The sequence below is a fragment of the Stegostoma tigrinum genome, chromosome 43 (assembly GCF_030684315.1).
Source record: "Stegostoma tigrinum isolate sSteTig4 chromosome 43, sSteTig4.hap1, whole genome shotgun sequence".
Lineage (NCBI taxonomy): Eukaryota > Metazoa > Chordata > Chondrichthyes > Orectolobiformes > Stegostomatidae > Stegostoma > Stegostoma tigrinum.
Genome location: NC_081396.1, coordinates 5,619,659 through 5,645,198, shown reverse-complemented (window position 1 = coordinate 5,645,198; position 25,540 = coordinate 5,619,659). Strand labels below are relative to the sequence as shown.

Genomic DNA, 25,540 nt, shown 5'->3' with positions numbered 1-25,540 from the left:
CCTTAATGGAACAAGATCGCTTCCATGATGCATCAAAGTGGCAAATAGAAGTGATTAATTCTTGACGACTGAAGCTCAGCTCAATTGAATCTATTGTTTTTACTTGACCTCCATGTGAGCAGTGAGAAACACGTTTTAGATGCTTTTGCATAAAAAAGCTTCTTTGATAATATTTGTCCAACTGCAATTAAACTGGGGTTTATTCTTACACAAAAAAAAATAAAAATTTAAAATCAAATATTCATGCATCTGTCACATTGTCAACATCCCTTATGCCGGAAGCTTTAATACAATTAGTCTCATGACTCTCTATTTTCCCAGGGCTCCATTTGATTAGCCCGTATGTTTATGTCGTGAAATTTTCCAAGTGCTCATTGTATCTGCTTTCTTCTTCCACCCCCTGTGTAAAAAAAGTGAACATACCGTCTGTCTCGTCGACGAATTTTCCAATAACAGTGTTCAAAATTTTAGTAAATGATAATTGAAGTTAATTTTCACAAAATACCAAATGTAATCATTGAAAGAAAACATGTTTTCGTTATATATATTGGATTACCAACCAGTTAGTGCCATTCAAATCGTGCCGATCCGGTTCCCAAATTCCCCACATTGCACATCTACAAACCACTGCACACAATTTTTTTTTCCATACTGTTCTCTCTGCTCTTTGCATCTTCGTAGCTGTAATCCTCAGTCCGTGAAGGTTTTTGTATGGCTCTTTCATCAATGCTCTTTATTACGGCATCGTAATCTCGAGCGTATTCATCTTTTTATACAACTCTGTCCGTGTCCTGTATAACTTTGTCTGCAAGTCCCATTCTGTTCAGCTTTTCATACAGCTCTCTCCGTGCTCTGCATTACCGTGTTGTAATCGCCAGTGTGTTCATGTGTTTGTACAGCTGTCTCCATGCTCTGCATAATTTTTTCCATAATTCCGACTCTGTTCAGGTTTTTGTACAGCTTCCTCCGTGCTCTGAATTACTGTGCCATAATCTCCAGTATGTTCATGTGTTTTTACAGCTGTCTCCATGCTCTGTATCATTTTGCGTGCATTTCCCATTCTGTTTTTGTACTGCTGTGACTGTGTTCTCGATCACTGTGTGTGCTGAGCGCCGACCCAGTGCACAGTAATACACAGCAGAGTCACTCAGTTGTATTGTGGAGATTTTTAATCGACTGATTTTTGTCGAGGAGTCAACAGCAGCAGAAATTCTGCCTCCCGCTGTACTTGCTTCATTCTGATCTCCCGATGTGTAGCTCTGAAGCAAATATTTCAGACCCCCTCCTGGGGACTGCGTGTACCAGGAAACTGTGTACTGACAGAATCCTGAATATTCACAGCTTAAAGTGACAGTGTCTCCGGGAACAGAGCTTTGTACAGATGGACTGCGGGACACCAGCGAAGGGGAATCTGTGGAATTAAAAAAGAAGTTTATTTGCACTCATTAGAGCAGAAACTTGGCAATCATGTAAACACCTCTGATACTAAGACAGTTTTCTTAATTTGACTCTGTGTTGGGATTGTCTTTATCATAATTAAGAAATAAATTTGAAATGTTGCAATTTCTTGTTGTTGACCATGATTTGGCTGAAATGCCAGAATGGGTTAGGAGAGTTCAGAATGTAGCCTAACACTCAAACCATTATTGGAAACGCACTACAACAGGGAATGATCCTCATGAGAACAGACAAAAGTCACAGAATCAGAAAACAAATTTGTTGCCTTTTCTAAGTATCTGCACCTGTACAGCGGAGAGTGTGATAACCGGATGTGCTGTCTGCTTCCATCGATTTTATTAAAGTCTTCTTGTATATTTCTGGTGAAATGTACATCTGGAAAAATATTTGAATCGGTTTTTCTCCTCCTCACTAAGATGATCAGCTTTCAGAATTGTTTTACTGATGAAAACCTCTTCTGTGGTACATCACTAAGTTCCTACAAATCGTCATAAAACTCATCCGCTATCATTGACCTGGATGGGCGGTATGTATTTGCACGTCAGAGTATCAGTGAAGAGAGTCAAAGAACAGTAACAACACGGAAGAAGGCTTGTCAGCCCGGCATGTACATGATGCCTTTCTGAATGAGAAATTCATTAACTACCATTTACTACTCTCTACCAGCAGCCTTAAACACTCTTCATTCTAAAGTAATTATCCAATATCCTCTTGAACATCTTGATCGAGTTTGCCTTTCCATGCTGAACTGTTATGATCTGGAAATACATGCGAGATCACAACCATTCACCTTGAAATTCCTTTTTCCGAAGTAGCCATTACCAGTTCTGTTCATGAATATTTTTTGGCTCCCGAGCCTTCCACCAATGGCAGCAATTTCACTTTATCTGTTCTGTTCAGACTCCTCATGATTTCGAATATGGTAATTAAGTAGAAAGGATGTGAACTCCTTGGAGCAGGTATACAAACAGTATACCAAGTCGTTGCCTTGTATGCGGGATATCAGTTATGAAGAAAGTTTGGCTGGGCTGGGTTTGTTTTCATTGGAACATAGAAGGTTAAGGTGCGAATTCACAGACGGTTTTTTAAGATGATGAATAGCATGGATAGAGTGGAAAGTATGCGGCTTTTTCCCAGAGTGAAGGTATCAATTACGAGGGGTCACAAGTTGATGGTCTCGGGGGGAAAGAGGGCCATGGGCGGTTGGTGGTGAGTTGACAAAAGACTTGCGATGCAGGTTTTTCACACAAAGGTTGGAGAATGCCTGGATTGCGTTCCCAGAGCAGATGGTGAAAGCAGACACAATAGGACTATTGAAGAAGCACCTGAACAAGTACATGAATACGAAGGGAATAAAGGGATACAGATCCCGTGTGTGAAGACAGTTTTAGTGTGGAAAGGTAAAATGTATCAAGCTTAGAGGGCCTAAGGGGCCGTTCCTTTGCTGTATTATTCTTTGTGCTGAGTGATTTTTTTTCTCAAACTTCCATTCTTGAAGAACGATAATCCCAACTTCTTCAACTCATCTCTCTCTCTCCGTCCTCTGTGGGCCCTGAAATTATTCTTGTGGATTCTGCATGCTCTTTTGTGTCTTTACTTTCGCCCCAAAGGACGTTGTGCAAACCTGAAAAAATATTCTCGCTGGAGTCAAAGCATTTTCGACAGATTTATACAATTTCAAAATCCCCCAAAGTCCCTTTTAACAAAACTACGAAGCTGTATGCATTATTTTGTAACCTCTCATGATACTTACACTATTTTATGCAGGGTGCAACATTTTTGTAACCACACTGTAGCTCCAGTCTACCTCTGCGACTATGCGGCTTTTCTTAAATCAGGGAGACAATCTCGCTCGATTTCACGTTCCTGTGTACTGCTGAAGTATTTTCGTTTCAAAGTCTATACCTCTCACTTTGTGATATTTATTTGTTATTTTCCATCTTGTGAATTTGCCCCAAAGCCTTACAATTAGCGTTTGGGCTCAGCCAGTGCAATTTACACTGGTTTCACCGCTAGGGAGAATTAGGTTCTCCGGGTGGCTGACAATTTCAAGTCCCTTGGTGGATTGATCACCTGTTATCCATGTTTTCTGGCAAAGTGTTTTCTGAGATTTGCATCTTTTGGAATCTGAAGATCAGGTACAGTCCATTGGGTGCAATTGTCTGCATCTGTTCTTGTCCTCTGCAAATGCCTCCTCCATTCTGAATCACAACTGACACATTTATACCTCATTCCTGTTTCCTTCTATTTTCTTCCACTTTCCCTTTTCTATTTTGAAACGAGTTCCATCACCACATTGAGACACTTGGCCCAAACACTTCACATGTTAGGCAGCTCCACATTCTAACCTGTTTGTGTAGAAATGCATTTCTCCGAATACTTCTGTCTGCTGTGTCGGTGCTGACATGTATTGTACAGCACTTTATTCCAGAGCGACATATGGAGGAAGCAATGTCATCCCATTGATATCATTCGGCCTTTAGCCCAAGTTCAAGGATTTCTATGGAGCCTTTTCATACTGCCCGAATTTCGAGAGGAAACTGTTAAACTTTCTAAATGATTTTTAAGTCTGCTCAACCCTTTATTCAGTGGTATAAAAAACAAATCAAAGCTGATGGCGCAAAAGTATATAAAAAACTGAACAACTGAGGCCATACCTCTCTTAAATAGGACCATAAAAGTGATCTTTCTTCACATTGTTCTCCGTGGTCTTTGCAAATACTTTGACCTCCTACATATTCAAACACCTAGCAAAGTGTATGGGTTACTCGTTAGATTTCTAAAGTGCTGCACACACTTTAATTAAGTCAATCTATTGTTTCTGAGTTATGATTAATGTAACACAAACCAGCGTACCCCTATACATATCTGAGACCCGACACCGATCAGTTGATCTTCGACTTTATGGAGTCATAGAGATGTACAGCGTGGAAGGTGACTCTTTGTTCCAACTCGCCCATTCTGACCAGGTGTCCTAAATTTATCAGTTACTATATTCCAGCATTTGTCCCATATTCCTCTCAACTCTACCTGTGAATACAGCCGTCCTGAAGCCTTTTAAATGTTGTAATCACACCAGCCTTCACCACTTCTTCTGGCAGTTCATTCCCTACATGCTTAAATCCGTGAGTGAAAAAATTGTCCCTTAGGTCCTTTCTAAATATTTCCCCCCTCACTTTCAAACCATGTCCTCTTGTTTTAGACTCCCTTACCCCGGGGATAAGACCTTGACTATTTACCCTATCCATTCCTCTCTTGATTTTATAAAGTTCTGTACGGTAGCCCTTCAACCTCAGTAGGTCCATGGAAATTAGCTTCAACCTGTTCAGCCTCTCCTTATACTCCAGACTCTCAAACCTGGCAACATCTTTTAAGTCTTTTCTGAACCCCGTTACATTTCACAACATCGTTCTTACAGTAGTGACAGCATAACTGAACGCAGGTTTCCAAAACCGACCGAAACAACATTGTGTACAGCTGCAATGTGGCCTCTCAATTTCCAGACTTAATGCACCGACCAAAGACGGCAAACATATGAAACGCCTTCTTCACTCCTCTGCCTACTTCCGACTTGGATTTCAAAGAAGCATGAACTTGCACTCCAAGTTCTGTTTGTTCAGCCGGACTCCTCAGGACTTTACAATTAAGTGCATAAGTCTGCTGTGATTTGCAGTACTAAAATGTTGAACCTCACTTTTGTCTATAATAAACTCCACCCGCCATTCCTTGATAAATCGAACCGTGTGATCACCGTCACGTTGTGTTGTGAGGTAACCTTTTACTTTGTCCACTGCATTACCAATTTCAGTGTCACCTGCAATCTTACTACCCAGACCTCCTGTGCCACATTCAATTCATACATATGTATGTGGATATATAAATAAACGTATATATATATATATGTGTGTGTGTGTATATATATATATATATATATATATATATATATATATATATATATATATACACAAATAAACAAACTGAAAGGAAAGCGTCCACATTGGCCCTTTGACCTGAATATCTGATCAGCTTGCTGTGAAATGAAGAATTAATACAAAACACAATATATTTGCAAATGACTCATGTTCAAGGTTATTTCACGTCTATAGTTGCACAATTGCACAATTTGTCTGTTCGGGAAAACAATGGTTAAAACGTCTTCTGTTTATATGACTGTCACATAAATGAGCTTAGAGCTCTGACAATCTTGTTCAAAAAGGCAGAAATCGAAGACCTTGGAAGACTGGAAAAGAAACATATTAAAAAGGCACATCAGAGACACCTGTAGTGACAAATGCAGCAGCACCTTGAAATTGACCATCACAAAGCAGAGACCCAGAATTCGAAACTCAGAGCAGGCTAAGACTTGTTGCACTAAAACTAGCCAGTTCATCACACACGGGCAGGGATCTAGATTATAGTTATATATTGTGTTGTCTATATGCTTTATAGCAATTAATGAGTTAACAAAAAAATGCGTAGTTGTATGAGTTTCTGATCTGGCTGTTTGTGCTTTGTCACAAAATTCGAGATCCCAGCAGAAGAAAGGTCAACACCATTCTCTCGAGCATTAATATTGACTATGAGACGTGTGTCTGCAGTCGCACATTTCGGTCAAAAGGATTTAAGAAAGGAAATATTTGCTGATATTAAAGCAATTGAAAGAAATGTTGGGAAAAAACAAAACTAAGTTCAGTCACTGACCACCCCAAGATGAAATTGCACCAGAATTACAACCGTTGTCTTTGAAGCCCATTTGTCATTTCCTAGACTTTGTGTTCCTCCAGATCTCATATCAATTACTGCAGAGCAAAATTGCCTTTCCCGGCGCCTCATTCCCATTGATAGTTCAGATAGAAATCCTTTGCACAGGGCAGAACACTTTAACTCCGCTCCATTTTTCACAGGAAAGTCGAACTCAACTAGTGTGAGTGTGAGTTAGAGGTTTTGTAACCCGAGTCCATTTAAAAAAATTCAAATTGAATGACTGTGAGGGACTGGGGTGCCGGTTTTTTTGCTCTGATGTCCCCTTTGGGCCAAGGATATACGAGATCGGGTCACACAACCTATTCTGCCTTGTCTCCAGTTTCACTCCCAGACCTGACTAATGCTGCCAATTCTGCACTCAAATCTAAAATTTCAATTAAAGCTTTCCTCAGAAAACTTTGCTTTGATGAAATTGTGTTGAAGAACTGTAGATCAAAGGAATACAGTGACAATACCCAGTATCCTGGAGAGTGTCGAATACATTGGGGCTTGAAGCCACTTACTGGCTGTAACAGTCACCTCTGTCCCAGACCCATCTGCAGTGTCATGGTGCAACCACAGTGATACCATTCTCAGACACTCCAATGCAAAAACTACTCACACTCCAATTTCCTGGGCAAAAATCACTAGTCGGCTCTGCTTTGTTATCGAGGAGATTTGAATCAGTATACTCGATTCCTAATTTGATACAACACATCATTTCAGCTGTTCTTGAGGAAGCTCTGAAATCTTCATGACATGACCGAAGAAGAAGAACGGAGGAATGACATCTTAATAGAAATTGGGAACAATGTTAAAGAACTGTAACAGAAGTCAGAACATTAAATGAATTAAACAAAGGCTTGGATATTTACCAATACACAAATTGGTATGGGCCTACAGAATCTGATTTTTAATTGTACTTGATACTTGATCACCTCTCATTCACGGTGAAATCCTAAAAAATCACACAGTGTTTCCAGTCAGCACCAAATCTCCTGGTATATTACTCAGGTGTGGAATCTTTGTTTAAACAGCGGCTCCAGTTGCCAGTTTCAGAACTGGATTCCTTCCAGTATCAGTGACTCCTGATTGGGATCAGTTATTCCCAACATTGATACACTAACAACGATCCCACAAAAGACATCACCGTCTGACTACTCAGCATTTACGATATTGAAGATAATATCAGTGACATTCCAGTTCTAAGATAAACAGGATTGTAGAGGTGTCATTGAGAGGTGAAAGTATGGGGTTTTCAGGGCAGATAGACTTGGGATTTTCACATGTTTCTGTGATAATTTACAGAGAGAGATTTTTTGTGTTACGGGAAGCTGATCCCCATCATTGTGTGCTGTAACTATGCTTTGCAATAATAGCTGGCGGTGTCTTCAACCTTCACATCCTGAATTTCCAGCGAAAATGTCTTTTCTGTTTTATTTATCCTCACATTAAACCTCCTCCCTGCCGAGAGCCGCTCCCACTATGATCCAGTCTGGTGTTGTTTGAAGAAAGTCCCTTCAGTTAAAGGACGACGGTAGAAGCCACCATAGAAAACACAGTCAATGATGAGAGACTGGCACTCTTTCGTGGCTACCGTTGGCGGTGTCTGTACCACTGACTGACTGAAAGATCCTGGAAATTAAAGAGAGATACATGAATGGGTTTTACATGACCTGGGCCAGACACAACGCCTGCTGTTTTAATGGACACGGGGAGTTTTATGCAAAATGCCCACAATGTTATATTGCTTGATTTCTACTTACGGTGCAAATAGGCATACAGTGTGAAGATAAGAACGAGTTTCATTTTTCTATTGTCTGGTCCGACACATGATTTATTTGCACTGTGAGATGGAAGCTGCTCTGGAAATACAGCAGAATGATTGCGTTAATTTGAAAAGGCACTGTCCTTGATGTGATGTGAAATCCCCTCCCATCTTAGTCTGATGTACAGTGGGCGGGATTGGAACCTGTTCTGTGCATAGTGGCTTCCGTTCACCATGCACTCGGAGGGATGACGTGGGATTCCATTACTGCCAAGAAGTCATTCATATTCCTCTAAACTTGTTACCAGGATTTTGGTTCAACCTTCAATCGGGGGAGGGCACCTCAGACTCAATCAACCAGTATCAGTGCAACCTCTGAAAGTCATGTTAAAATATGAGATAGCTCAGTCGAAATGTCAATGCCCTGGAAGATTGCATACAGACACCTTCGAATCTTCGTATTGTCTCTATTGAAGTCACAGGTTAAAAACACGAGTCAGCGCCTCAAGTCTGCTCGGCTATTCAAAACAATCAAGACTAATCATACTCCTCCACATTCGCATTTATTCCAAATTTCTACTCCTGCATTTCTTTTGAACGATCAGAAATGTATCACACTCTGCCATAAAATATCCAAATCTTTGCTTATAATGCCTTTTGAGAAACAGAGTTCCAATGACTCACTACCCTCTGTGAGAAAAAAAAACAAAGTGGTCTTTATATCTGTCTTAAATATTTGACTCCTCATCATCAAGTTGGAATTCTGAGTTCAAGGTTCACCAACAAGAGAGAACATTCTTTCCATGTACATCGGATCAAAACCCCTGACAGTCTTATCTGTGTCAGTCAAACGGTCTCTTGCTCTGATAGCCTCTAATGGACAAGCCTCAAGTGTCCATTCTGACCTCACAAGTCTATCCTCCATGCGAGGCCTTAATTCAGTAGAATTTTGAAGAACTGCTTTCAATACATTCACGCACTTCTTAAATAACGTGTGTAGTTCTGCACACAGAACGCCAATTGTGCTCACACTGCGCTCCCCCACAAAAAAACTGCATAACTGAAGCATAAAGTCACAACTTTTGTCGAAATGTTGGATCACAACAGAAGTGGAGGAATTGTTCCCACTCATAAAAAAGTTTGAGAGCTACATACAACAAGTATAAGGTGTTTTGCAAACGAAGGAAATGTGAGATAAATGTGATAATTTTTTTGACCCAAAGTATTGTCTGGTTTTGGGGTAACAGCCTAGAAGCAGCTGGAGGCTGGCTTAATTCAGGAGGGCTTTGAGCTATTACACATTGAACAAATGTTCAGGTTATGGACGAAAATTTCATGAAATTGACACGAAGCTGCTGAATGGCCTCCTCCTGCAGAGTAACAAATTGCGAATCTATGGTTGTGTCAATTCTGTTAGTGATAAATGAGAATGTTCTAATAACCTTTCTAATTATTTCCCGCATATAGTTATTAACCAACCATGCTTCATTGGCTGTGACATCCTTCTGCATGTCACAACTCTACAATACTTAGCCTTTTAGATAATGTTTTTTTTTCATTCTTCGTGCCACCTCTGACAATTTCACGCATTTACACATGATGGTCTATCTTCCAGATCTTTCCACACTTACTGAACTTATCTAGATTCCTCTTGTCCACCGTCTTGCTCTTCATTAAATTACCCTGCTTCCTTTTCTTGTCTGTCACTTACGTCGAATGTTTTGTCTACATTGATATCTCACTGAGAGTTACCACACGTGCCTGTATGTCAGTAATCTAGAGTACATTCTTCTGGAGAAGATAAACATGCTACAATTACTCAGTTCCCGCAACAATGCCTTCATCTCCGTTTTTGTTTGATCCAATTATGAGGCGCTGTTTAAGAATGCCTCACTGTGTGGAACTTTCCCTCTCAAATCTGAAAGCCATTGTTCAAGCATATGCCAAAGATTTGAAAACCACACTCGTAAATCTTCTCTCATTGTTTGTCCCTTTATCCACCATGACTCTATCACCCAGGAACGTTAGTGAAAGGACTGAAAGGAAGTTTTTTAATAAAGTAGGGACTTACTTTTTTAAAAAATGGGCTATTGCTTTTAACTCTACTGCTTGAATAGAATATGAATAATCAATGAACAGCAGCTTTTGAATGAGCAGTTAACTCGAAATGGAATTTGTGACATTGCAAAAGAACTAAATGAGTATTTGTACAGTTGTTACACTTTAAAAGACCGATAGCATATTTCGTCATTGATAACTCAGAAGGACAGAATTTTTGGGCGGATTGTAAGAAGATAGAGTCTGCCTTTCAGATGTGGTAACCTCACAGGTATGCACAGATAATCAGAGTATCAGGTCATTCCAGGAAATATGGGTCATTATGTCCAGTGTCTGACAATCCAGAGACAAGGCGATCTCAGCCTGGCAATTCGATTTAGATCCATGTATTGAAATTTATTCGTAAAATAGGCAGTGAATATTTGTTCGTAATTCTCTTAAAAAACAAAATAAGCACACTCATGTGTAAGCAATGACGGAGCAATGAGACAACAGTCCAAAAGTCTATTTTGCAATCTTCTGACAATATTCACGTTACTGCTTCTTCAGATGTTCCCAGAAGAACGTCAGAACATTGCCAGTACATGACAAAGTTGTTTGTGCAGTAGGGGAACATCTTGAAAGGCAGCCAGATACTTCTATGGAGAATAAAGACTCACCATTCATCGTGAGACATTTTTGGCCAAATGGAGAAGCAGGTCTCATCAATCATTCATCTCAGGTGCAGAATTTGACGAGCATTTCCAGCATTATGTTGCTGTTGTTAATGGTATTGTTTTAGTTTGCGAATGGAACATTGTTAGGCTAGTCTTACACATGTGCCATTCAATTGATTTCTCTTCTGTGACAGTGATCTCGTCAGTTAATCTTATGAGAAAATGGGATGCACTTTTCCTATCTGCACGGAAACCTGCAGAATGGTTGTGGGATTATGTTGGTATGTTTGAACAAGTAACGGTTCTCTTCTAATTTAATATAGCTAGAAATTTCTCATTCACTCTCTCTCTTTGCTGTTGTCTGTCGCTCTCTTAGAATCTTGTTCGCTCTTTCTTTTTGCTTTAACTAATTCTGTATTGTGCTCCATGTTTCTAGCTTTATCAGTAGCAGCTTGCTTCCTTCTGGTGGTGGCACTATCATTGTCATGAACTGCATTAGACTGCATTGTGGAATTTATTTTCCATTCAGTTTTTTATCTATTATATAGATGAAATTTCCTTTTGCCTTATCTGGTGGAACTATCAACAGTTTGGTCTGACGAATTTTTTTTCTTTTAATCTCTTATTGATTTCAGGGCCTTCCTTGCAAACTGGTGGGAATGAAACATTGTATGCAGAAAAGATTGCGTGCATTAATATGATCAATGTCAAACACCAAAAGGCATAAAGTTTGTAATTTAAAATGCATATGATTTAATGAAGGAATACAATTTTGCACTAAATTGCTCACGGATGTGCAAGAGGGACGATTTCAGAAAACATTCATGATTTCCCAATCTCAATATTTCAGTTATGATTCGCTGAGCATTTCGCGATTTGGATATCAATCTTTCTAATAGCAAATAATTCTGTAGTAGTTTGTCAGCTGAGGCAACTTTGGATTCTCAAAAAAAGATATGATCCGTTTTCTGTTAAATTTCCAATTTCACTTGGATTATTTCCTTATTTCGCAGCATGTGTATTTTGCCATAATATTTTGTCAATGTGACGATTATCATATCTTGCCCTCCTTTATTTCCAGTCGTTGATGTAGATTTCAATGAATTTTGCTCTCTGTTGTGTGTCATTGTATTAATTAGTATTCTTATTACTTGCAGTGCAGATAGAGGTCATTCGAGCCATTGAATCTGTTTCTTTTGCCCTCCAAGGAACCACGTACCATATTCCTGTAACCCAACACTCATCACTGTTAACCAACCTCGCCGAAACATCTCTTGACCCTATCGGACAGTTTAGACTGACCAATTAATCTGATATATGGGAGGAAAACGGAGCACCCAGCACAAACCCACACATATGCAATGAGAATGTCCAAACTCAATGCAGGCTGTCAGACAAGGCTGGAATCAAAGTTGGGTCCCTGGTCATATAAAGCAACAACACTTGCCATTGTGCCAGTGGACCCCTAAAATGAACATTTCGCACATAGTAAAAACAGTCAGGACGTTAATCAATAATTTCTAACTCAAGTCCACGTCTCAAATGTATCAAATTGATTCAAAATGCGGTAGAAGAATTTTCATAATTTATAAGTCTCAGATTATTTATTCTTTGCTTTTCAGATATCTGTATGTATGTTTGTATGACAGCTCACCTGACAGCGATTGTTATCATTTCCAGAAGAAAACCTGATATTTCTAGTCACGACATTTATTGCCTGGTGTCTATGGCAGTGGTCAATCTGCTCATGGTAAGTGCTGTATTCTGTAACTAGATTGCTTGAATTTGCTTCCCATCAAGTTTGTTGCTCATTACTCCAGTATGCACTCTCCATGATGCCGTAATCTACACTGCTGTTGATTGTTCAGTGCAGTTAATGGTTGCTTTCATCATTGATAGACTTGTGGCCATTTGTTGACAGAAGGTGAACTTCTGCATGGTACAGAAAGCGGTGCCGCTTATTGGATTCGTCACAACACTCAGATGCTTAAAAATGCCCTTATTTTTAAATGAATTAACCCATAAACATAATTAATAATATACCCCGGCTCTACAAAATAGAATTAATATTTTATACGTCAGATACCTGGGAAGAATATGGCTGGATTCGCAGCATTTTGACCATTTGTCTCCTATTCATTTTGATTTTGCTGCTCAACTGTCTCACTGTCAGATAAGTTGTGATGGCCGATAAAGCCAGCAGAAGACTCCAAACTCAGACCAGTGGAGAAAATCAGAGAGGGCTGGAAATGGAAAAGCGTAAAACGTCTATGGTTTCCCTTTTTGCCAACTCAGGCAGCTTCATTCTGTTATATTCTTTATATTTTCATAGCAACATTCCATGCCCAAATTAAGGAGCAGCTTATTTCTCAGGTTTCAACTTAAGTCAGTCAGAGTTTATTTTACAGTAAAGTGGACACTTGCTTCGGTTTACGAGTTCCTGCATCAACCCTTTTAATTATTTTGGGACCCAGAGTAAGTTCAGAGATGAGTTAAAAATTGTTTGAAATATCCATTGGGGCTCCTTATGAAATTGTGTAAGCATTGAAATGAATAAAATCGAACATAAATCGAAGTTAAATTGCAAGTTTCATCTTATTGACCAAAACAGATCAGATATTCCTTTCCAAGTCACATGCTCTCTTAGAACCTTACCCAATCTGTTAATTTAGGAATGTTGAAGGCATTTCATTTTTGAATCAGCACAATTCTTGCCTGTACTGGCACTGGTCTATGCATTCCACAAATCCTAAAGGACGCAAAGTTGAGGTGCGGTAATCACTAATGATTTTTGCAGACATGAGTGCTTGCGTTTCATTGTTGTTTCTGGCCCATCCAAGAGAGCAGTTCTGAGATAACCACATTGTGATGGTTTTGGTGTCACGTGTATTTAGGACCAGGTAGTGAACCAAATTTTTTTTTCCAATTATGAACAATTTGTTTCTCGATCTTCAATAGACGCTGGACTCGAGATTATTTTTTTACTGAATTAAAATTCCACCAACTGTCATGGAGGATTCGATCCTGGATTAATCGGCTGTCAATAATACTCTTACGCTGTTGCCTCCTTCATTGTTCATTGGATTTGTGCATTATTGGTATACCCAGCAACTTTTGACCAGGCAGTTTGGAGATCTTTGTATTTGTAACTTTGTCTCGATCATCCATGGATGGATGTGCAGCCTCTCTTGAAGATTGTACACGTGTTTGTTTCTCCCACGATGTCTACAGTTCCTCGCAACTTGAATACTGTTCAGTTCTCACACATTACCCTCTGCTGAGAAGAGACAACACTGCACAAACAATGGAAAGAAATCATTCAGAATTCTGTCAGAAGAAAGGCAGCAGGACACAACACCATCCAAACTGACAGCAGCATCAACTGACGCACAGGGACAGTGTGACCATGATAGAGGTGGCGCAGCAGGCTGTGCATCAGTTTCAGAAGCTGCAGGCTCTGAGTTTAATCCCCAGAGAAGGTAAGCTTGAGAGCTTGTGGCTTTTACTGGCAGCGCCTGTGGAAAGAAAGTGGGGTTAACATTGCAGTTTTAGAGAACTTTCCTCAGAACCCGTTTTACTGGAAGTCATAGAAAACATTGTAACATATCTGTTAAAGATTGAATCAATTCCAAACTCTTCTGGAAATACTCCACGTTCTGAATGAAAGCTGATAACTAACAGCAAACAAATAGAAGGCAGCCACATGGCTAGCCGCTCTCGTCAGGCTTCACATCAGTTCAGAGCCTTGCATTTTGCCGTAAGTTATTTTTTCTCGGTGCTACGGTATTCATTCAGAAATTTATCTGTCACAATGTGTTTGTAAGTCTGAATTTTACACTGAACCATGTCAAAGATCACGTTTCCCTCCTCTTCCTGTGTCTCTGCACTCAGCCTCACAACATTTATTCAAAACAGAAGGAGATAGAAAGGGAAAACAGAGGCCAGTTAGATTAATTGGAAGGAAAGCTAGGCTATTATAATTTATTTAATAGCAGAACATTAGAAATGCGCAACAGAATAAAGCAGTCAGCATGTCTTCATTCGGGTGGTTGTGGGGGTGTATTGTGGGGAATTCATGAGGGACAATTTGTAAGAATTCGAAGTGGAAACATTATAAATAAAAGGAAATGAGATGATGTAACATATTTGCATTTCCAGACGAAGTTTGATAAGGTGCCACACTTTACTCAGTTGAATGAAACCAAGAAGTACCGCCTTGCAGTTCGGATGTTAACGTGGATGGAGGACTGATTAACTAACAATCAAATACTTGCTTTAGTTTTACTTGCTGAGTAATTCACCAAATAAAGGAGTCAATGGGTATGGAAAGGAACCACCAAAAATCAAAATGTAGCTCCTCAGAAAGAGAAGCCAAGAAGAGCGTCAATCAATATTGCCTTTCCAAATCTACCTTTTATGCATAAATGTTGATTCACACGCAGATTGTTTCATTGTATCATTTAACTAGAAGAGCAAGCAACAGGGAGAGAGGTTTTGGCACCTTGACTCATTCAACCGACAGTCAACATATCTGTTATTACGCACAGAGATGAACACACAAGCACAGAAGCATACCTATATTCATGCAGACGTGTGCACATGAATTAACGATGCCAAGAGGAGCTTTGAAAAAAGTAAATTTCAAGGTATTGTCTCATCGTATAAACTGAAAAGGGATATTTGTTGGGATGAAGTCAGATCACAATATTTGGTTGATGCAGACAAGTTTGCCCGAAGGATCTGTTTACATGCTGGACAACTCTGTAACTTTATAAAAGAGGGGTACAGCTAATCTCAGAGGCCAAAAAGGGGATTTCATTAGGAGGTATAACTGATTCGTGTAAAATATACTTTGGATCTATCTTTACAAAAGCGGAGATTCCTGTCTCGGCTATGGTGAAAGAGGAGGAAGCGTTGTCACCGGAAGTATTCCAAATTAAAAAGGATTAAGATCTGGATAGACTCTTGACACTTAAAATTAGCAAGGCGCTGAGTTCAGACGAGATATGCCCAACGTCAGAATGAAATGAGGGCAGAAAATGGGCGGGGGAGGGGACAGGGCACAGTAGTCTTCAATGTTTTCGAAGACATCCCTGAAAACTCAACATGTTAACTATGGTCCTTCCGTTTTAGCTAGTGCCAGACTTCATCAGTTTCTCTCGTATGATCTATTTTTCTATTCTGAATAATTTTTTCTTTTATCGGCGTGAGAGCGCCCTCTGGAGGTCTCTGCCTGTAATGCTCGTCGTGTGTTCTTCTCCAAGGTTCTGCACAACTCTGCAGATTTGTGGGCTTCATGGCACACAGATGTATGGTGTTTCAGGACAGAACTGCAGCAATAAAGAATGCAACCGGTTTGTTTGCTTTAGGAAAGTTAACAGAGCACCTTTCTGGTACAAGTGGAGACTTCTGTTCACTCCCTGTGCTATGTATCTTCAGTAAATTTTTTAGAGCTTCCCAGTGATACCGGATGTGCCAGCAGAGGGTTTGAGAGGCGAAGGTTGTCGAAGAACGGCAGTGTAGATTTATGCTTTCTTGCTCCAAATCGTTCAGTTGATCTTTTCAGATTGAATTTTTGCAATTTATTCCTCAAACACAGATACAAAATGTTTCAAATGATGAGCAATAATTGCAGTAACTAGAATATGCAATAACTATTTGAAAACAAGTTCAACAGGCAACAAGACAATGATCTACGGTGAGGATGAAAAGGCACACGTGCTTTCTTGTTTACAGGTGACCAGGAAAATAACAGAATGTTGGCATTCTCTTTCTGATATTAAAGTGTAAAGCAAATCATGATCCGACTTCACTGCCTGAGAAGGTAGGGAGTTACCCTGATGCTCAGTGTGCTGGTTTGTCAGTGTTGATGGCAACTACACAACAATTAATAGCAGCTATTGACATTCCTCTGATTATTTCTTTGATTGTCTCAATATCGGTTTGTCTCTTCTCTGTGTCTCAATCTCGTTTGCTCTGGCAAAAATATCTTTGCTGGAAATAGAAGTCGAGGTGCAGTAAAATACGTGTAAAATGACAATTGTATAAATAACCGTGGGAGTGAAAAATTGGCTTGACAACGTTGAACAAACACAATCCAGAATCCACCAGCAGGCAGTGACAAAAACATGTAGAGGTTTCACTTTGACATCAGATCGAAAGTTGATCCATGAACGTTATTTAGGTTTGTATAAAACCGATGAAACAATAATGATCAAAGGTCAGAGCGAGAGCACGCTAAAATTAAACTAGTCATGCATGGAACGAATATATCAGGCAGACGTTGGTTCAAGATAAATCAGGGAAATGATTTATGAAATCTGAGACAAAGATTGAGGGAAAAAAGCAAGTAATGATGTCAAATAATAATTTCAGTTGTAAGAAGGCCAATAACAAATCTTTATGAAGTATTTAACCCAGTGCTGCAAGGTGACAGTGAAGGGCTAGAGAGCGATACAGAGAGAGTGAGAGAGGGTCGGAGATGTATAGACACGGACCGTCAAGGCAATCCCTTTGTTTTCTGGTTTGAAGTGGCCCATGTTTTGAGACAGCCAATGTGAAAGTAAAAGATGCCTATTAATAACATTCTTTAATAATCTGATGAGAATATCGCCCAACAGTGTTTCTCTATCAGTGGAATGTAAAACTGTCCCCTTAGCTCCTCCATTGCCATAATTGAAAGCCCTGTATCGACAACGAATCCTGGTTTGGAATCAACAGACTGAGTGATTAATGTTCTGTCCCCCTTCATTCTCATGAACAAAGAAGTCTCGCAATCTCTTTTTGCAATTTGGAGCTCGAATTCTCTTGAAATTGTGTGTTAATTATTGTGATCAGTAGCCTTGTTTTACTTATTCTTCAATACCTTATGATGTTTGAGTGTGGTTTCTTATGTTACAGCAGTTCAATGAGTTGATCAGAGCCCACGGTTTGACTAGATGCTGTCTCTGGAAAGGTGCAGGCTGAACTGCATTGTAACCTGTCCAATGGTACTGCAGATACGATAGATTTGTGCAGAGAAATATTGTCAGGGGCACCAACAGTTATTGACACCGTACACACGGGCAATCAAACTACAGTACACAACACACTGTTCTATGAACCAGTGAAGCAGTCCAACGTCATTTTAACAGATGCAAATGTGGCCTAAGAGACGCGAAGGTATTGCAGTGTGAAGGCATGCAAAGTGACAAAGTATAGATTCGGTTGTACAATCTTTGTGTGGTACAAAGTGGCTGCTGTCTGAATAAATCTGTTCCAAATGTTACACTTTACAAACAACAGTGAAACCAACAGAAGCTACTTTCTGATGCTTAAACTTGCATCTGAAGTAACCCACAAAATGATACAACTGTCACTGCCGATATTGGATGTTGTGGTACTAACTTACCCTGGAATGTAAAAATTAGAAATATTTGCAGACAATTGTAAAATACTTATTTTGTGAATTTTGTTCATTTCCTTATTCAGAAAGGCATGGATAACAGTCACTTATATCCTGAATATTATCGAGTAACACTTACATCACGCAAGTGCCAGGTTGTGAATGTCTTCAACACGAAAGTAATATAAACATCATTCCTGACTCAATCATATTGTCATCACTGAAACCCCACTATCAACGTCCTGACGGCTTCTATTCAACAGACACTGGACCAGCCGTATAAATGTTGTGGCTGCTGAAATAGATCAGAAAGAAAGCATTCCACAGGGAATAGCTCACCTCGAGACTCCCAAAGACTGCCCACCATCCACCAGACACACGTGACGATTGGTATCGAATAGTTTCCAATCAGCTGAAACAGTGCAGCTCCAAGGACACTCAAGAAACTCGAAACCAATCCAGAGAAAATGTTTTGGTTACTGCTGTTAGAGAAGAACAGATTCTCACTGAGACGAAAATGCTTACTGTGAAGTGATATTATATCCCTGCGAAGGAAATTGTACAATTACAATTGATGGGTGAGGATGGGATTGATATGTTCAATTCTTTAGCGAAAGAAGTCTAAAACCAACAAGTGACAGAGAACAATTTATAAAGGTGGTTGTAGGCATGAAAAAAGTTGACAGACTGAAAATAACCAGACAAGCAAACCCCATATGTTCCCATACAGTATTCTGCACTTCTTCATCTTTCAACAGTTTTCATGGGAACCACCCAACTGTTTCTGTTTGTGAGAGCACCGTCTGGTGAGTAGTGACTAGAGATATAAAGGAGGGCTTTTGTACAGAATCCGCGAGATCTCTGCATCATTCTGAGCTCCATGGAACAGAAATGCACAGTGCTGACTGAGGTGTGAACATTGGTGTTAATTAGTTCGATGATCCTGTCAGCTTTGTTAAGTGCAGAACAAAATCGTTGGCTGATGCCATTGTCCTTGTACACACCAATCCCAGTAAGTATAAACATGTACTGTGGAGGCTGCCCAGGCACTGAGCATACCAGTAGACATAAATATTAGTGTTGCTGGCCTTCAGATTTCTGGTTAGCATGCTATGTTGTGCACACAGGTATCCCCGTGTAAAATTGTTTTGCAATTTTCTTCAGTTTTTATTCATTTGAATAATAGCATGTTCTTTTGTTCTTTCCAAAATAAATAGTCACATTTTCCCATGTTATACTCCATTTATCAACATTTTTTTCCTTGTTACTTATCTGAACACTATCTTCCTTAAAATGTTTTCATCCTTTTCACAGCTTTATTTCATCTATATTGGAGTCATCTGCAAATATCACAGACAAAAGCAAATATTTAGGATAATAAAGTGTGAAGCTGGATGAACACAGCAGGCCAAGCAGCATCTCAGGAGCACAAAAGCTGACGTTTCTGGCCTAGACCCTTCATCAGAGAGGCGGATGGGACGAGGGTTCTGGAATAGGGAGAGGCGGGAGGCGGGCCAAAGATGGAGAGAAAAGAAGATAGGTGGAGAGGAGAGTATAAGTGGGGAGGTAGGGAGGGGATAGGTCAGTCCAGGGAAGACGGACAGGTCAAGGAGGTGGGATGAGGTTAGTAGGTAGCAAATGGAGGTGCGGCTTGGGGTGGGACGAATGGATGGGTGAGAGGAAGAACAGGTTAGGGAGGCAGAGACAGGCTGGGCTGGTTTTGGGATGCAGTGGGGGGAGGGGATGAGCTGGGCTGGTTGTGTGATGCAGTGGGGGGAGGGGACGAACTCGGCTGGTTATGGGATGCGGAGGGGGAAGGGGAGATTTTGAAGCTGGTGAAGTCCACATTGATACCATTGGGCTGCAGGGTTTATATTTAGCCGCGTTGTCCACCAGATGGCACGCTGATCCATCTTTGTTCTTCGAAGCATGGAAATATTATTGTTTGTCTTTATCATCGCATTCCAGAATTTAACATGAGTTACACTTTTAGACGGAAATATCAGTTAATAATGAGTAGCTGGCGCAAATAATCTATGTATATCTGACCTCAGATGCATAAACAGGCCGGACAAACTTGACATCAGGAGATCTGTCTCCAAACTCAAGCACAGTCTTCACTAATTTGCAGCGTTTCTCTACATACAGGAATAAAACCAAGAACCTAATATGCTCAGGTTAAGCACATACACGGAATATTCTTCCCACTGCACTGTAACGTTATTTCATTCGAGTGAGTGGTCAAAGACTGACTCACATCCAACTAATGTACCCAATCACAGTGAGAGGAGATGGTGCTCCTCTCTGGCTGGATGTGAAATTGACTCCATTGTAATCAGAAGTGAAATGTTCATACGGTGTCCCACCGTTAAACACCGAGCAATAGAGAAGCTTTTTTTTTCCTTGGTGGGGTTAAATGAGAAATTTTCCGTCAGGGCAGGTGACATGAACGTGTAAACAATTTGGATTAATCAAAAGGTAAGAACGTAAATGTTTCTTCGCATGAAAATCATCTTTTCGAATGGAAATACGAATCAATCCCATCAAATCAATTCTTCCAGAACTGCCCACACTGGAACACTGGAAACCTTGAACAAAAGTAAAAATTGCTGGGGGCAAATTCAGCAGGTCTTGCAACATTTGTGCGAAGAGAGTTAAAGTTTCGAGTCAAGATACCCTTCGTCCGAACACAACACTGGACTCGAAACTTATGGTCTTTTTTTTGTATCACCGCAGTAGTATTCCTCCTCTGCCATAACCACAAAGAGAAAATTGCACTGATCGAAATTACACCTTCAACACTTTTGAGTTTACCTGATATTTTCTGTCGGGACTTGTTTGTTTTGATAACAGATTCACTCCACTTTGTAGCAATTGTTTGGAGAGGCTTTTCACTCTCTAATTTGAAGCAAATGCTTCCATTGGAGGCAACATTAATTGAAATCTCGTCACATACCTATTTTGTGTTATGATGAACAATTTAATTATTATGAATATCAACATGTGATTTTGTTGTCTCACACAGTTTATAGGTTCACATCTGCTGTTCACGAACTGCTATTCCTTTCGAATGTGTGAGTCATTCGCAACTTCATCCATACAATAGGAGGCATTTAACTTCTTGACTGCTTCGCTGAGTTTAACCTATTATAATCGAATTGTTCACCTTCATCCCGCACTATCTTCACTGTAGGGAATCCAGAGGATTCCGCACAGATAATTTAAAGGAAATCTTCGGTCAAGTTACAAGCACAATATGAGCTATTGCATTCTGTTCCTTCATCCAGCTCCCAGACTGAAAATTTTGAAGGGAAAACACTCAATTTAATTTCTGTACTGGTCCCTGTTCCGTTCACTGTTACCTCTCCGATGTTGGGCACTGAAGAAAAAACAAGCAGCGAGCTGTTGGATGTCAACAATGCGCCGATCGGCAGAGACGACGAATGGTATTCGAAATTAAACTCAGTTCTCGACTTTAACAATTTCAACTTGTGTTTCCATTGTCCAAATTCGCATTAACCTCCTACAAGCATGTCTGTTACTTGATATTCATTCTTTACATTTGGAGCTCTCGTCACTGGTGACTCATTTGAAAATCTAAACACTTTTCCATGTGCAGTCATCAATGATATCGTTTTAAATGTGCGTTCTCCCCATTCCGTAAATGTTCAGCTGCCAGATGTTATTAAATACTGTAGCATGATGATAACAGAATGAAATTTTCATGCTTTAAATTTCTGCAAGTGTTGTTGGTGCAAAATCTGTCTCCCAGGAGCCAGTTTCAGAGACGAGGTATGAGAAAAAGTGCAGTGGCCATTAGTTACTGTTATTCGATCACAGCCACTGCAAATTGTTTGCAACATCATTGCCAGTATCTGTACAAGATTGCGACCTTCTTGATGTACATTTTAAACTATGGAGCTGTTATCAGTGCGAAGGGTGTGGAGCCTCAATTTTCTACGAATATTGACCGTGTGAGAAGTGAGTGGATGTACATTGATTACTCGGACTTAACAAACACACTGATACTGGACAATGCCTCCACATGACTGCTTCCATCAGTTGTGAATAAATGAGTGAGTTCTCAGACTGAAATTAAATCTAAAAATGTTGAATTAGTAGGAAGAATACAATGCAGTTATTAATTCAAACATATAATGCATGCTGTACTACCTGTTTCTGCTGTTCATTGGCATTTTCCCCTCTCCGTTTGGATGCTGTTAGCTCATACTGACAAGAGAAAATCTTTCCCTCTTTTATGCCATGTACAAGACACAACGCTGCAAGCTCAGAACGACGAGTCCTTGGGAGAGACAAAGGAATCTCTCAATCTCAGTTCAACAACTATATTTCCTTCTCTGAAGCTACATATGTCAGGCTCTGAAAAGGGCAGGTCTTTGTTAAGCCAATTTTAGATCAAGCTGTCCATCATGTCATTTTGAACTCAATATTTCTGTCAGATAACTTCGAGGAAAAGGCTATTTATCTGTTCAGAGAGAGATCGAGTTGTTTCTACATTCAGTGAGTGATCAAATTATCTCTCCTCTCAGTCTATGACAACCTGTTTGCTTTTATCTATTTTTTCTCCAAGAAAACGAGTGCACCATTGATGTCGCTCTTCTCTGTCATCAAGGTAGGCTTGTGGTTATCCTGTTGCATGTTTACAGGAAGTGACTTGCAAACAATGCTGTCAGGTTTTTCTTTTCTGATGTTCTGCAGGTTTTTGGGGGCACAGAAATGTCACCTTTATCCAGGAGCAAAAGCGACGTGGCCTTCCTTTCTCTCCCTCGTTGGGTGGCTTCTATTATTCGTGAGGTTGAAACTTTGAAAAGGGGATTTAATCTCTGTAGCTATAAATTAGTGAAAGAGAGTCCTCATATTGGACAAGTATCTGAGCCGCATTAAAGCACGCTTGGGTTATTGCCTGCATTTTATAAACTCTCTTTCTTACTTGATGAATGAATCCAAAGCTCGCAGTCAGAAGGTTTGTGAGGGTTACTGTTGTAATGAAGGTGCTTTTGCTTAGCTCTCGTTTTCTGAAACAGTCTGGACAAGTAGTACAGGCTTACCATCTTGTTGCTAATGTCATCTGACTCTGCGATCTCTCACTGTGCAATGACTCTCACATTCATGAGATTGCGCAAAACTCTCACACAATAGCTGCCGGTTTCTGGGTCACAGCTGCTGCCTGAAGAGGCGTTCTTGCAACAGCGGGTCACACAATGAAGCTTCAGTACATTCCTAGATTGGAAAGTTCCGGGGACAGTCGACAACATCAGCATTTAAAATTGTTCACAGCGAACTTGGATTCTGATTGTTGCATTGATTATGGGAGGATTGAATTTGTTACTGTTCCTTTCGAGGCTCGCGGAAAAGTCTCCACTCACTTTCATTGACAGTACAAACTCTGCACCTATCCTCACGTGAACCATTTCTGTTCATCACTGTTTTGGACCAAAATGGAACAAATAATTTTCGATGTGAATTTCCAGGATGATGGACATCATCCCACTAATTGTGGAAATCCCTAATACTTACTGTGACATGATTGAAGTTCTCCCAATATTAAATATACGCATATTAAAGACTAAGTCTCCATAACATAACAAAGGAAAAGGGGTATATTTTCAGGATGTGATGAGAACATAATGAGCAGTGATATTTATGGGAACAATCTGGCAGAGCAGTCTGGGATTTGTATTTGTAACACTTGGTCAGATAGTGCATTTAATGTAAAAGCCTAATTGAAAAAAAAACATGCTACCGAATATTAGAATTGCTTTTGGAAATCTGAATTCTCCGGATAAGGCAGCATGTGATGAAAAAAACACATGTTTTCCTCTGTACCATCCCACTTTGTTGCCTTGTTTCAGTTAAGCATCCATTAACGCCTGGAAAACAGAGTCAATTTCGGTATTTTGGCAAGCTATCCTGCCCTAACGCTTTCATTTATAACATGGCATAAATTCCTTATTCACAGGCTTGTATCATGTTCAGAATATATTCATTTTAATTGGAACAGAGAAACAATTTGCTAATACTACAACTATCACTCCCTGGTCGATAATATTTGGATATATTTCAATTCAATGCAGTTCAAGAAAACGTTTGTCTTGGTTTCTGTGCAGTTCACACGGTTCTTGCCCCCTACCATATTCTGTTCATCATGTTCCATGACAGCAATGTTTTTGCACGAGGCTCCCTCTGGTTCCCGTTACTGTGTCTCTCAGCACGCAGTAATACACAGCGCTGTCAGACAGTCGTAGGTCACCAATGGTGAAACTCCCCTCACTTTTTGAAGTGTCCAGAGCTGCAGAAAATCGATTTCCCACGCCATCAGATCTGTGAACGGTTCCGTATTGAAGGATATAGAGCAATAATGTTGGTGATTTACCCAGGTCTTGCCGGTACAATTGTAAGGAATATGAGACAGCTGTTTCGATCGAATAGCTAAAGTTAATGTTCACCGACAGTCCTTCAAGCTGTTTTGCTGTAGCTGGCTGCTGTGAGATCGAATCTGCACAATTCACATCTACAGAAAATTAAACAGAAAATCAAACTGAGCATGAAATTACCGTTTTGTTCAATAATGTCATGAAGATAAGAAAACATTTTGCAAGTGAATTCACTACGTAAATGGCATGTACAAGTCAATGTTTTGCGACTTCGTGAAATTACCAGTGAAGAGAACTGCAGCTGTGGTTAATGCATAAAATGTAACAGCTGACATGTTTTTAGAACAGATAGTGGATTTGAACAAAGCGAAATTGTTCCAGCTGAATGCTGACAGCGTGATTCCACAGGCGGAACTGAAGTTGTGTTATTAGAGCCGATGTTGAGCCATATCTAACATCACTGCTGTTTAGTTTATTCGTCGAAGTCACCCGTAGACACCCAATCTGCTCGCAGACTACTTGTTCTCTAGTCGGTTACGGCAGAGATTTGTACGCAAGAACACAGAACTGGAGCTGGGGGGAGTCACCTGACCCTTCAAAACTGCCGCTCTATTCAATGAAATAATTGATGATATGCCTCACATGCAACTTCCTGCATTATTCACAAATCCGTTTAGATACGTTATTCTCGATCCGTGAGAAGCAAAGTGAAGAACAGTACAAGGTTTTCCCTGATATACATACTGATAAATTCAGATTTGGCTCTTTAACAAGGTTAACCTCTGATCAGTTTCAGTGAGGGATAACACTGAATGCTATTGTTTCTGTGCCAGAGTCTTCGATGAACATACCTGCCCAGTGGTTATGAACAAAAATTGCAGTGAGAATATTTCATTTAGAATGAGACATATTCGAAACACCAGAATGAAATGCTTTTGAGAATCCATTCTTTGCACAGTTGTGGCCAGGTCATTGAGTAAATTCAATCCCGAGATTGATATTTGTGGATATTAAAAACATCAAAATCTGACAATGGAAAGTGGGAATATGGCACTGAGATAGAGGATCAGTGAAATTG

The 25,540-nt window shown here is 40.0% G+C and overlaps 1 protein-coding gene across 1 annotated transcript in view; it reads right to left on the bottom strand.

Moving 5' to 3' along the window:
- Nucleotides 1-1,004: 1,004 nt before the first annotated feature.
- The window catches only part of LOC125448912 (uncharacterized), a 44,888-nt gene continuing 20,352 nt past the window's right edge, over nucleotides 1,005-25,540 (bottom strand). Inside the window, 8 exon segments of the mRNA XM_059641728.1 lie at nucleotides 1,005-1,411; nucleotides 6,726-6,793; nucleotides 7,530-7,836; nucleotides 7,968-8,066; nucleotides 13,955-14,198; nucleotides 20,117-20,205; nucleotides 20,882-21,023; nucleotides 24,286-24,599. Coding sequence (XP_059497711.1) covers nucleotides 1,005-1,411; nucleotides 6,726-6,793; nucleotides 7,530-7,836; nucleotides 7,968-8,066; nucleotides 13,955-14,198; nucleotides 20,117-20,205; nucleotides 20,882-21,023; nucleotides 24,286-24,599 — 1,670 coding nt within the window.